Genomic DNA, 13,347 nt, shown 5'->3' with positions numbered 1-13,347 from the left:
AGTGATATAAAACAGGACAGCAACCTAGCTGCACTTTATCGGAGCTCCCCTGCATTCCCTGCCGACAGTTCAGGCGAAAAAGAAATGAACTTACCGAAGGCGATTCCTCGACGAATCCAAATGTCGGTGAAGCACTGTAATCATCTAATTTTGGAATGCATGCATATCGGTTATCACTTTCATCTTCCATGTTAATCTCGCTTGGATTTCGATCCATTGGTGTAATACCAAAAGGAAGGAAAACTTGGCTTTCTTTGACGTTGGCCTTGCGAGCGGTGCAGATATATTATTATGAACGGTGGTGTCGGATTTAATACAGCCAGCTAGTTGCGCCGCGCCGCCGCACCGTACCGTACCGCCCGCCGCGCCGCACACATGCACACGCACAAATACCCCCTAGGATATAGTGGGCGTGTCCCAAGTAATTACGGTGTGATTTCGGGGGAGCGTTTCATCAATATTTTCATCCGACAAGTTGTCAGATCTGACATCTTTCCATGATTTTGATTGGCTGAGAGGCACTGTTCCTATGGTAACTGTCGGATAAAATGGGACTTGTCGGATAAAACGTCCGACAAGTCCTTTCATGAAATGCCCCCCCGGGAGTGACTGGGGCATTTTGTAAACATTTTTTCGTCCGAAAGAAATAAAGTTGTTAGATGATAACTTTCCTTGATTTTATTGATGAGGTATGTTAACTTTTTCACCTTTTTTGTAATTGGGCCCCTATTCATAGTATTCAAGATTCATGATTCTTTTATTGGTTAATGTATACATCCAGCGAAATTTTGGTCCAAATGGCTTTGACAATTAATTATAGGCCTACACAAAAATGAAAAGTACAAAATATCATTACAATATTGAAATACTTTACATGAACAATCAAGATGCTACCTCTAGGAAACATCTTATGAAGTGTAGTGATCCCGGGTAGTGATGACTTTCTGAAACTAGCAATCTGATCATTTGAGTGTACATATATTACCAAGCAGCTGTCACATCATCTTGGACTTGGGAGATTTTCTAAGTCCTTGCTTAAATTCATTCATGAATTATTTGTAGTGCCTTTCATTGTTGTTCTTCTCACCACTTAAATGCACCTTTTAATACATATTTTGTCCATTTCTTGATCTACATATTTAACAGAATTAAGATGATTCCAAACAGCTGAAGTATCTAATGATCTAAAGTTGCAGATTTTTAGTTTCTTTTTAGAGTTGCATGTACAAAACTACAGTAGTGTATTATGTGTATGTTACTGTTTGTGTGATTGACTTTGCCTGTAGATTCCTTCAATATTGTCAATTATGCCAATTTCTGAATGCACTCAGCATCAATATCTTAATATTAATAATGAGGAATTGAGGATGGTATACACAGCCTGTTATTGATAATAGTAATAGACCAGTTCGTAGTTACTTCATGGACAATTTGGGTCAAATGACCTTTTATTTCTTTCATTATGATAGGCAGATTTCAAAGCAAGATATTACGAAAGCATGCCTTACATAGCAGGATGAAGAAATTGAATAGACCTGGGGAGTGTTTCATCAACATTTTCATCCGACAAGTTGTCAGATCTGACTTCTTTCTCTGATGTTGATTGGCTGAGAGGTATACTGTTACTATGGTAACTGTCGGATAAAATGGGCCTTGTCGGATAAAACATCCGACAAGTCCTTTCATGAAACGCCCCCCAGGTGACTAGAGTATATTAATAGCATGTTGCACAATAAAAAATCCACAAAAAACAACAATGCGTCCACGAACGACTGGTATTCACAGTTTGCAAAGTACATGTACTTTGCAAACTGTGAAATACCAGTCGTTCGTGGACGCATTGTTGTTTTTTGTGGATGTAAATGAAAAACACAATTCAAAAGAATATATGAATAATCAAGGCATCAAAGTTGGTGCTTATCTCATTAAATTTTAAACCACCATGTCACTTCAGTAATCAGTACCAATGACCTTCCTCTGATCATATGCGCAAATTTGATCATGCGCAGAAAGGAATACGAACTGGCTTATTGTGAATTGTCTTCACTGTAAAATATCATAATATGAACAAATTAAGGGCTTTCTCTTCTGCATCTCAATGCACAAAGTCTTCCCCGCAACTTTGATGAAATTCTTATCTTCTTGAAATCTATGGAATTCAGTTTTTCTATTATCGCAATATCTGAAACATGGTTTATAGCTAATACTGTCATTAATCTTTTTTAATATTGATGGTTACAATCTTATTCACATTTGCAGGAACAGAAAATATCATAATGGTGGATGTGTAGCACTGTATATTATACTCCCTTGTTTTCAATGTACTACATGATTATTCGGTACATGACACGATATGTGAATCCTTATTGATTGAACTCAAGCAAGATACGGGAAAACCTACAGTTGTCGGATGCTTATACAAAACTCCTGACTCAGATATCACTTATTTCCAGGATAGAGTTGATAAATATCTTGGTGATATCCATTGTGAGAAAATAGATCTTTATCTCTTGGTGATTTTAACATAGACCTGCTCAATTATAACTCTGATAATAAAACTGGTGAATATAAATAAAGCAAGAAAAAAATGTTTTACCATCAAATATACACTATGAAAACATACATCTTACTTCAGATATTCATAAAGCTGCGAAATTCAATTTTTTTTTCTAGAATAGGTATAAGAATTAATGAAAATATTCCTGATTATACTGAATGTTCTTTATCTAAATTTCTGAAAGGGAACCATGGTAATACTTCACTTTTCCTCACACCCACATCTGCCTCTGAAATTTTGAAGTTTACTCATAATGTTAATATCATCTAAATCCTGTGAACATGATGATATTGCATCCATCATTTATTGTGAAACACATTATTCATTTAATTGTGGATCCTCTTTGTAATATTTTCAACAAATCTATCTCACAGGCAGGGTATTGTATCCACAAGTATGAAACTTGCGAAAATTGTACCTGTGTATAAAAAAAGGGACAATGATACAGACCTATTGCTCTTTACTACCTGTTCTCTAAAATACTTGAAAAAATAATTCATGAACGTTTGTACAGTTATATTGTCAAACATGAATGACTAATTCCAGAACAATTTGGTTTTAGAAAGAATTGTTTGACTGATAGGGGTGTTCTCTATTTGAGTAATAAGATTGCCCAAGCTATTGATGGACGTGAGCTCTGTCTAGGTATATTTATGGATTTATCTAAAGCATTCGACATCATTGACCATCATATATACTGTTGAATAAACTCAGTTATTATGGTGTAAGAGGTCTTCCCTTATGTATAGACTGGTTATTTATTTAATAGGAAAAGGTATGTGGTGGTCAATGGTGTCAAATCGCAATCTAACTTTTTTAATTATGGAATTCCGCAAGGTAGTACCAGTATATTGGGGCCCCTCCTTTTTTTTATCTACCTGGGATTTTTCACAGGGGGGGGGGGGCAAAACCGTCCGCCAAAAAATTTGACAAGCCAAAAAAAAAAAAAAAAAAAAAAAAAAGGTCTTCAATCACAAATTAAGGATTTCGTACCAGAAAAAAATTTGACAAGCAAAAAAAAAAAAAGGGTCTTCAAGCTCCTCAGGGGCGGCAATAAAGGGTTTCAAGCTCGTCAGGGGGGGGGGGCAGGGCTACGTCCTTTGCATGGGTTGTGGCTCGTCAGGGGGGGCAGACTGCCCCCTCTGCCCCCCCCCCCCCGTAGGTACGCTAGTGTATCTACATCAACGATATTGTTAATTCTACATCATTTTTTTACTGATGATACCAGAGGTAAAATATCTCATAATAATATTCATGATCTGATCTCATTTCTTGAAGTTTTGCTGAACGAGTTCCTGTCTTGGAGACCTCACATTGTTAACGTTTGTTTAAAAGTATCTCGAGGTAATGGCGTTTTCAGTGTAGATTGAAACATTTTCTACCACAGAATTACAATATCAGTACAATATTACCTCATCTGATTTATTGTTATACTGCATGGGGAAATACTTTTCCAAGTCATTTACAACAAAAACCCTCCAAAAGAGAATAATTAGAACATTAACTTGTTCCTCTTTTTATGAACGCACCGTACCTGCACTATTTCACAAACTCGGGATATTGCCATTGAAGTCACTTAATTGGTACATCAATCTTTATGTTAAAATATTATCATGGCCTATTGCCTCAAATGTTTAAAAACTAGTTTACTCTAAATTCCGATGTACATTCTTATCACGCTCGTCAGGATTGTAAATTTCACATTCCAAAGGTGCACACTGCCACTGTTCAACATTCTTTCCACCTCAATGCCAAATATTCTCCAATGGAATGCTCACAACGAGAGCATCAAGAAAAAGTATACAACAATTAGTTTCAAGTCCCTTTGCCGTAATCTTCTTGTTGGGTGTATGGAAAAGAACCTGTAAACCACCGCTCTCTATTTTGTAACTCTCCTTAAAGCCCCAGTCACATATAGACACGGATCCTCACGGATCAACACGGCAATGCCGGCATGATCCGGGGAGGTCCGGGATAGCTTTGCCCCGGATGACTCTAAACACGGCATCAACACGGCAGCTTCACACGGATCTACACGGACCATGCCGGCAGAGCACGTCGTCAACACGGACCGACACGTCAGCAACACGGACCTACACGTCAGCTACACGGACCAACACGTCAGCAACACGGACCAACACGTCAGCAACACGGACCATTACGTCAGCTACACGGACCAACACGTCAGCAACACGGACCAACACGTCAGCTACAAGGACCAACACGGACCAACGCGTCAGCAACACGGACCATCACGTCAGCTACACGGACCAACACGTCAGCTACACGGACCAACACGTCAGCTCAAGGACAAACACGGCAGCTATATTGACCAGCACGGCAAATGAAAATCTGTTCATAATAATGAGCTGATATTTATTTATCTAATTTTTTATTTATTTATTTATCTATTTATTTATTTTTTTCTCATCCTTGTCGCAACATTATATTATGTTGTTTTTTAAAAATATATCAAAACTCAAAACTTCCGTAACCAGTAAAAACGCTGTTTTTTTTATACAACACAGTTTACTGTTTTAAAAGTAGTTGTTAAGTACTTTAAATCTTTAACGACAAATTTAATTTCGATTTGATTTGATATCACTTTATTGAAATCACAATAAAGGAAAGAAATTTACAAAGTCAATAGAAAACATAATAAAAATTAAGATAGGCCCAGGTCATGACGCATAACTGTCGATGCAGGGCAGTAGTATAACACTTAATGTACAATTTCGATGTAACAGGTACATTACATAAATTATATACATATAACATATTTTTAAAAAATGAAATGTGAAATAATAATAACAGACAAAGTTGGGGTAAATATTAGAAAAAAAAGAGAGAAAAAAAATATTCATACATGCACTAAGTTTACAAATATTAGGTTGGGGCCAATATCCAAAGCGTAAGAAAATATCCTGAATCATTTAATCATCCATTTAATCATAAATAAATTGAGCATGTTTGTGTCAACTGTTTAACAACTACTGAAGTTCATAAAGTAAATAGCGTTGTAAATATTTGATGGGAAAAAAGAACACGGACTGCCAAGGATACTCCAGGCAGCCACACGGACTTACACGGCAGCTACACGGACCTACACGGCAGCCACACGGACCTACACGGCAGCTACACGGACCATCCCGGATGGCTTTGCCAACCCGGCAGTCCACGGATGACGCCGGATGTTTTTGACAGTCAAAAACTGCCGTGTTGGCCTCCCGGACGTTCAAGGACCAACACGGACCACCCCGGACCTCCAAGGATGCCCAAGGCGCCAACACGGATCTCTCCCCGGACCACCCCGGATCAGATCCGGGATGGTCCGGGGTGGTCCGGGGTCTATATGTGACTGGGGCTTTACTACCTTTTTCGCACTTTTTCTTTCCCGCTCTGCCCCTCCCCTCCCTACCTTGTTTCTTCTATCTTTTCCCCTGTATACTCTATCTATACCCATGGAGCTATACAACACAGCTCCATGTTATAACCTCTATTCCTTTCCTATCTTGCAGCGCATGTGTTTATGGGTGTGTGATGGTGTGTGTGTGTGTATGTGCCTGGGGGGGGGGGTGGGTGTGAGTGTGTGTGCGTGTGTGTTGGTAGATTGCGGATACATGCAGATGTATCAAAATAATGTTTGAATTTATGCTAAATAATTAGAAGTCTTGTCTTGTTTTGTTTGTTTTATTTCTTCTCCTATATAAGCACAGGTTGCGATTCGCTGCCCGCAGCGTTAATTGTGATTTTTTTTTTTTTTTTTTTTTGGGGGGGGGGGAATAAGTACATGTATCTTTTTACTTTATTTTTCAACTTTTTCATCTACATTTAAATGACACAACGAGACGGACTGTGTGTATCGATCAACCTGTGCTCTCGAGTTGATTAAAATATATATATCGATATGTATATTATGTATTTATGATATTTGTTCTTAATCAACTTGAGGTTGTAACTATTTTGATTTATTTTATTTTTCTTCTACAAAACAATATAATATAACATAGATATAAAAAAATATATATTGACTATAAATCAGGCATATATCATTTAGCATAAAATTAGTAGCAGAAGATGGATTGCCATTGTAAGCAAAAAAATGCTTGAAAAATATGACAAACCGAAACATATATTAACCATATAATCATATTATGAGCAGAATGGAAAAGAGAAGAAAAAAATCTTACAAGCCAACACTTGCTATAATATATAATCAAGAAAAAAACGCAATGATAATGATAAATGAAGATGATGATAACGATGAAGATGATGATGATGATGATGGTTGTGGTGCTGGTGGTGATAGTGGTGACGGTGGTGCCGGTGTCGTGTAAAGGGAGCCATATTTATAATATAGGCTCTGCTTCATCAGGCTTCATAACCATTTTTTTTTACTTTGCATTGTATTGTTCTTTTGAATATTATTGTATATTCATCTTGTTTTTAAAATGGTTGGATTTAATAAATTAAATGAAATGAAAATAATTGATCAATAACTGTCTGCAATTACTTTAATACCCCCAAAATTCACGGACGGTGATATTAAGGTCTGTTTGCTGCTATAACACCCCCCCCCCCCTACTCAAATAGGTATTATATGCGAAAAACATTCATCATTGAATTTCAAATGCAATAAATGTAGAACAAATAGAATACAATAACACGTGTACATTGAACAAGACAGTGAGTAATGTAGAGTGAAGGAGAGGTTCAAACAGAGGAAGCTAAGAAGAAGCTAAGAAGAAGAAGAAAAAAAAAGAAAAAGAAAAAGATCAAAGAGGAGACAAGATATATACGAGGAAGAAGAAGGAAGAAAAAGAAGAATAGGAAACAATCGTCTTACATTTGAGTTGAACAGAAGAACTTGACATCATCTTGTTACATTTGAATATTATTGTACAAGCACAGGGGTCCACTCTCCAAACCAAACCCTGGCCCAAACCTTTCATTTATTTGTATTGAATTTGTATATTTAGTTATATATTTTTTTAACAAGATTGGTTGAAGAAACTTAAACTTGAAACAAGTATAGATATGGTCACTGTCGGATAAATTTGTCGATTTTTTCCGCGTTTTTTGCAAGGTCTATTCATGCCTATTTGTTATTTTCGAACTTATTTTGAAGATCAAACGATCCTTGGACCCTAGGAATCTCCAAATAGTGGAGGGATCAGCTAAGACTAAGAGAGAGATTCGTTGGCAACGCCCTCTACGTTACTTTTTGTCCCTGCCGAATCATACACATCATGTCGACTGCTATGAATTTTGGTGTGAAAAGCTTTAAACCAAAACCGCCAGAAAAAGGAAGTTTCCCTTTAGATCACGAGGGTAAGGCTTTCCGAATTTCACAGCTCTTTCTCATCATGGAATAGTAATTTTTTGCGTCATCTACCTCTTCCCGGAGCCACCCCGCCCTCCCCTCTGTCTTTCCCTCTGGCTTCGGTCCCACGTATTGATTTCTAACGTGGTAGTAGCTTAACTAGGTGTGTAATCTAGATTCTAGACTTAGTACTAGTACTAGTACTAGTAGGCCTATATTTATTCCACATGACATAGGTCTAGATCTAGATGATTAGATCTGTATTATTCATACTTTTTATTATGTTAGACATTAGTTAAAGTAAAGGGCATAATCGTGATACCTTAATAAAGGGGAGGTAGGCCTACACTACAGCCTGATGAAAACTTAAAGATATTATTTGTAAAAAATAATACAAATATTTTAATTTTTTATTGCCTTGGTGAAAATGAAGCTAAGATAAGAAGAAAACATGAATAAAGAGGGTCTGATAGGAGGAAATTATAAATTGTAAACAAATTTTTGGCATTACTCCTATGTGTTTAAGATGGCATGCTTGATTTCTAATATTAAGTCAGAAAAAAATTTGAACCAGTGCAGTGGGATTCGAGCCTGCCATCTACTGCTTGCCAGGCAGTTTTGACAAAACTTTCCTAATAATAGGAAACTCCATTCCTATAGCATTAAGTTACCTAGCACTAATACTAAAATAGCAGTTTTTCTACCTTTGACTGAGTTCTTAACACCAAGGGCCTGTTGCATGACGAGACGAGCGATACATAGGAATGTCCTAGGACCATTCTTCCGAGAAAGCAAAAACATGCTAACTAATAGAAGTATATAGCGGCAGCGATTGCATGAATGGCCTGCACGTCTATAGCCTCTTTGAGGCGTTTAAGTGCAGTATTCACAAGACAAGACAAGACAGAAAGGAAGATTGGCGACAAATCAGCACGATCTGTTTCACGAAGGCAATCTTCCAAGTCTGCAACATTGTTTGATATTAATAGCATCATCTAGATATTTAGTTTCCATCGTCACCTGAACCTTTTATTACGAAATGACAACTTTTCATAAAATGATACTGTATATTTCAACAAATGGCGATCAAATAATTTTTTTATAACAGTTTGTAGCATAGCATTGATGTATATGGAGATAACTTTATGAAGTAAAATATAAAAAAAAGCTTTAAAAGATTCATAAACATATCTAGAACATGTGCCCTCTAAAGGACACCTTTCATTGTTATTTCAATGAAAGAGACGCTTGTCCGAAAAATGAAAATTTGAATTAACTAAGTAATTTCAACATATTATTTCAATATTCTGAATTTTATTAAATGTTAATTTGAAATGATAATTTTGTAAATTATTCTTTAAATGTTATTTTGTGAGGTAAAAATTGGTTTTGAATGGAATAAACAAAATCAACGTGTCTGACTGTATGAGACTAAAATGGAAAATATGAAATGCTGCATGTGAAAAAGTGAATTTATTTTATTCGTCAGGTATTCATTTAATAATTTTGTTATGGTACAGGTACCACAGTTTTTTTTTTTATTCATCACCTTAACACCTATCCAACAATTTTCAATGATTAAAAGTAATCCCACACTGGCCCTTAATTTATAATAGCCCCCCTCCCAAAAAGGGGGTATTTTTACTACAAAACAGATTAGTTATCAATGTTGAGAAGTCTAATTATATGTATTTCCATAATAAACAAAAAGCTTTTCCTAATGAATTGAATGAAAATTTTTACAGTAAAATTAAAACAGTCAGTTTTAAACAGACTTGAAGTTGCCCAGTTTTTAGGTTGCACTATCGACCAACATGTTACTTGGATACATCATATACAATCTATCTCATGCTAAATTTCTAAGACCACTGGCATTCTGAGTAAATTACGTCATATTTTACCCCAAACAATTATGAAATTTAATATCATATAATACTCTTATCCTACTCTACTTAACTTATTGCAATAGTGTTTTGGGCAATACTTATAAATCACATTTACAGGGTATCTATAAATTACAAAAGAGAGTCTTAAGAATATGTACCCATGCAGAATTTAGAGCCCCATCAAAACCCATTTTTATATCTCTAAACGTTTTGAACATATATTATACCAACTCAATAAATATTGCACAATGATTTTACTGTTAAAATATCACAAATCCTTCCACATGCATTAAATAACATGTTTTCTCTTAATAGCAGTATTCACTCTTATAATACAAGAAGTTCTTCTAAATTCCATGTTGGTAAAGTCAATAAAGAGTTCATGTTACAATCCATAAGGCACTCAGGCCTATCTTTCTGGAACTCCCTTCCCTTACCCATTCTTGTTTCCCCTTCTCCAAATGTATTCAAACGAAGACTCAAAATTATATATTTTATCTCACGATTTGGATTAGTGATATTTGACCAAAATCCTTGCCTTATATTTGTAATGTATTTCAATGTATTTATCTATGTATTTTAATGTATTTCAATTTTCTTCTCATATTCCTTTCTAAAAAAATGTTTTTAATTCTCCAATTCTATGACTTTCTCTCGTAGGATTACTGCCTCGACAAAAACTTAATGTTTTTTTGCAGTATTTCTCAATTCCATACTTTCTTGAAATCTCTGTATCACTTTATGTGACATAAGCATATTTACATGTATATCTTTATGTCTCTTTGTTTTGACAATCTGTTATCATGCCCACATGCATTTCTCTGACATATCTTTTTATTGGAATTGAAAATAAATAAATTGAATTGAATAAAAAATTAAGAAATGGGGGAAGGGAAACATGAATATGTGAGTTCTATCTATCTTAATTAACTGCTCAAATTGATAGTTTGAATTTTGAGAATGGGTGCTGATAATGATAATTCCAATGCCTTTGGATGGAAAGCCTGTACCTACATGTACGTCATGAAATGAGAATAAGCAAATACATGCAATGGAAATAATCCGCATCATAATAGGGAGAAAATAAACAGTTCAAGTTAAGGTGGATTTGAGGATATATTACATGCAGCTAGCAAAGATATTAAAATACATCACCACCTGTACATCACTAATGTTTTCTAAATAGGCCTTGTATTTCTTATAATAATTTTTTTGTTCAAATTGCTCTAATTTCTTTATTTCTGCATCGATTGTGTTTACACTTGGAACGAATAACCATTAGGAAATACTACATGTGTGCCTATGAGGATGAATGCCTTAACCCCCTATCAATATATATACAGTATATGAAAATATATATATATATATATGAGGTTTTTGGAAACCTCAACCAATCCCATACCAAGTGGATATATATATATATATTTATTTCTCTACATCTGTGTTTCAGGCAAATTTTTGTTGTCTTCTTTCAATGTTCGTAATGCGCCTTAACGCCCTCTACCTTTTTCTTTACGTCTATATGTGTATTATGATGGAATAAACCCATTCATAGACTTTGCCCTTGCGTAGGATGTATGCATATATATATATATATATATAGAGAGAGAGAGAGAGAGAGAGAGTACATTCAGATATTTTTACTTTTCAATGCAAACTCGGGTCTTCTTCAAGGATACAAGACATATAAAGTTTTGTTTTCTCTATATGGTCTCTTCATCTATATCCAACACATGGATTAATTATTTGTGGTTGATGCTGTTGTTGTTGTTTTTGTAGGGGTGGGGGAGAGGTCGTTGTGGTCCTTTTGGGAAACAGTAATTTTCCATTCACATATCATTTCTTTAATATTCGTTTTTTGTCCTACACCAGGAGTTTCTTTCTAACCTTATGTCATTATTTTCATGATAGGAGAATGCCGAAAATTCAAAGAACTGTTCATGGATTGTCTGAGAGAAAATAATCAGGATAATCACAAATGCAGACTGGAATCCAAGAATTATTTGGAATGCAGAATGGAAAGGTATAGTCCTCACATCAATCTTGTTATCATAGATTACTAGTATTTCAAATTTAATAATAATGTGTAGTTTTTTTTTTTTTACTCTTTAACAACCATGGCCATTGTGCATATGCATGATATTTACACGGGTCTATATAAGTACAAAGGAAACAAAAGTTTGCATGCTACAACAGAGGACCATTATTCCAATCAATTAAATCAGTAATCTATTTCTTTTATGCTTACATGCCTAATCAAAGGTTTCACTTGTTTAGGATGAAGATGGTCTTTTAGTATGAATTACTCCATTGTAACATACCAGTAAAATTGTATTATCCTGCCAATTATTCTTCCATCTCCTGATTCTCCTCATTTCATCTTTTCTTCTGCTTTCTTTTATGTTTTAATTATTGTGTCTAAATGTGGAACGGTGGACATGTTATGCCTTCAATTTTTACCTGGCTTTGATATATGGTCAGATCTTGACACTGTACATAAAAGTTATTATCATAGCTATCCAAAGGTAACTTAGTTCCTGTACATCTGGATTCTAATTGGCCATTGAGCATTGTTCCATTGTAGTTACAATAGTGTAATTTTAATACAAGAGGGCCCCGATTGAGGACGAAAAAATTATATATTCCAGTCATTCATATAGCTTCACAAAACTCCCTCAGATGTTTTAGTTGGATTTGGCTAATAATGATAACATTTTCTCTTAAAATAGAATATGTTAAAAAGACATCATTTAATAAATGGCTATTGTCATCAACATATTATCAGTATCATAATTGACATTTATATTCATAAAATTGATTGTTAATAATATATTGATTATTGATGATATTGAATAATCTCTTTCAGGGATTTGATGAAGAGAGAACCATTGTCCAAACTTGGATTTTCAGACCTTGGAGATAAAGGAGCTGGATCAACCCCTAATTCATGACGTCCGACTGATTATGTGGGACTACGAACATGATGTAAACCACTCATCCTCTAATTCATGACATCAGACTGAATATGTCGGACTATACATACACGTTGATTTTTACAGTCACATTTCTGCGAGACACTCCATAGAATTAGACCGAGTGGTTGGATTGGTGCAGGACAATTTCATTGCATATAATCACCGTTGTGCGTTACAGTGTACGCCATTATATTTGAGCACCGAGCATGTGTCCTATAGCTTTTGCCATCACATTGGTTTATCATGTCTGGTTGGGCAATCGCATAACCCGACAGTTTTAGAAAAGTGACCCCTAAATCCCGAGAGGTTGTGTCCAGTTTACCAGACTCTTTGTATATTTCGCTTATAATTTCAAAGAAGATCAGGTAAATGGCAAGGCAGCATCAAATGTGCAACCTATATGTTGTCACAAGTAGAAAATGCCCTAAAATTATTAAAACCAGTTTATACACAAATGTCTCAAACTAAATTCATCATTCATTTTAATACCCTGTCCTAGACTGATGAAATTCCATTTTGTAACACATTGGCCCGTATTCTGAAGTCAGGTTTAACTTAGACCATGGTCTAACTCTGTGCTAAAATTATGGGAAGCCAAAAGTGTCA

General features: G+C 35.3%; 1 protein-coding gene across 1 annotated transcript in view; it reads right to left on the bottom strand.

Annotated features, from left to right (window-relative positions):
• Nucleotides 1-329, bottom strand: part of LOC129270335 (myoglobin-like) — a 33,940-nt gene extending 33,611 nt beyond the window's left edge. The window contains exon 1 of the mRNA XM_064105571.1: nucleotides 95-329. Coding sequence (XP_063961641.1) covers nucleotides 95-217 — 123 coding nt within the window. The 5' untranslated portion in view covers nucleotides 218-329. The remainder of the gene's footprint in view (nucleotides 1-94) is intronic.
• Nucleotides 330-13,347: the final 13,018 nt, after the last annotated feature.

This window comes from Lytechinus pictus, chromosome 10 (genome assembly GCF_037042905.1).
Source record: "Lytechinus pictus isolate F3 Inbred chromosome 10, Lp3.0, whole genome shotgun sequence".
Classification (NCBI taxonomy): Eukaryota; Metazoa; Echinodermata; class Echinoidea; order Temnopleuroida; family Toxopneustidae; genus Lytechinus; species Lytechinus pictus.
This window is presented reverse-complemented; position numbering and strand designations above follow the sequence as displayed.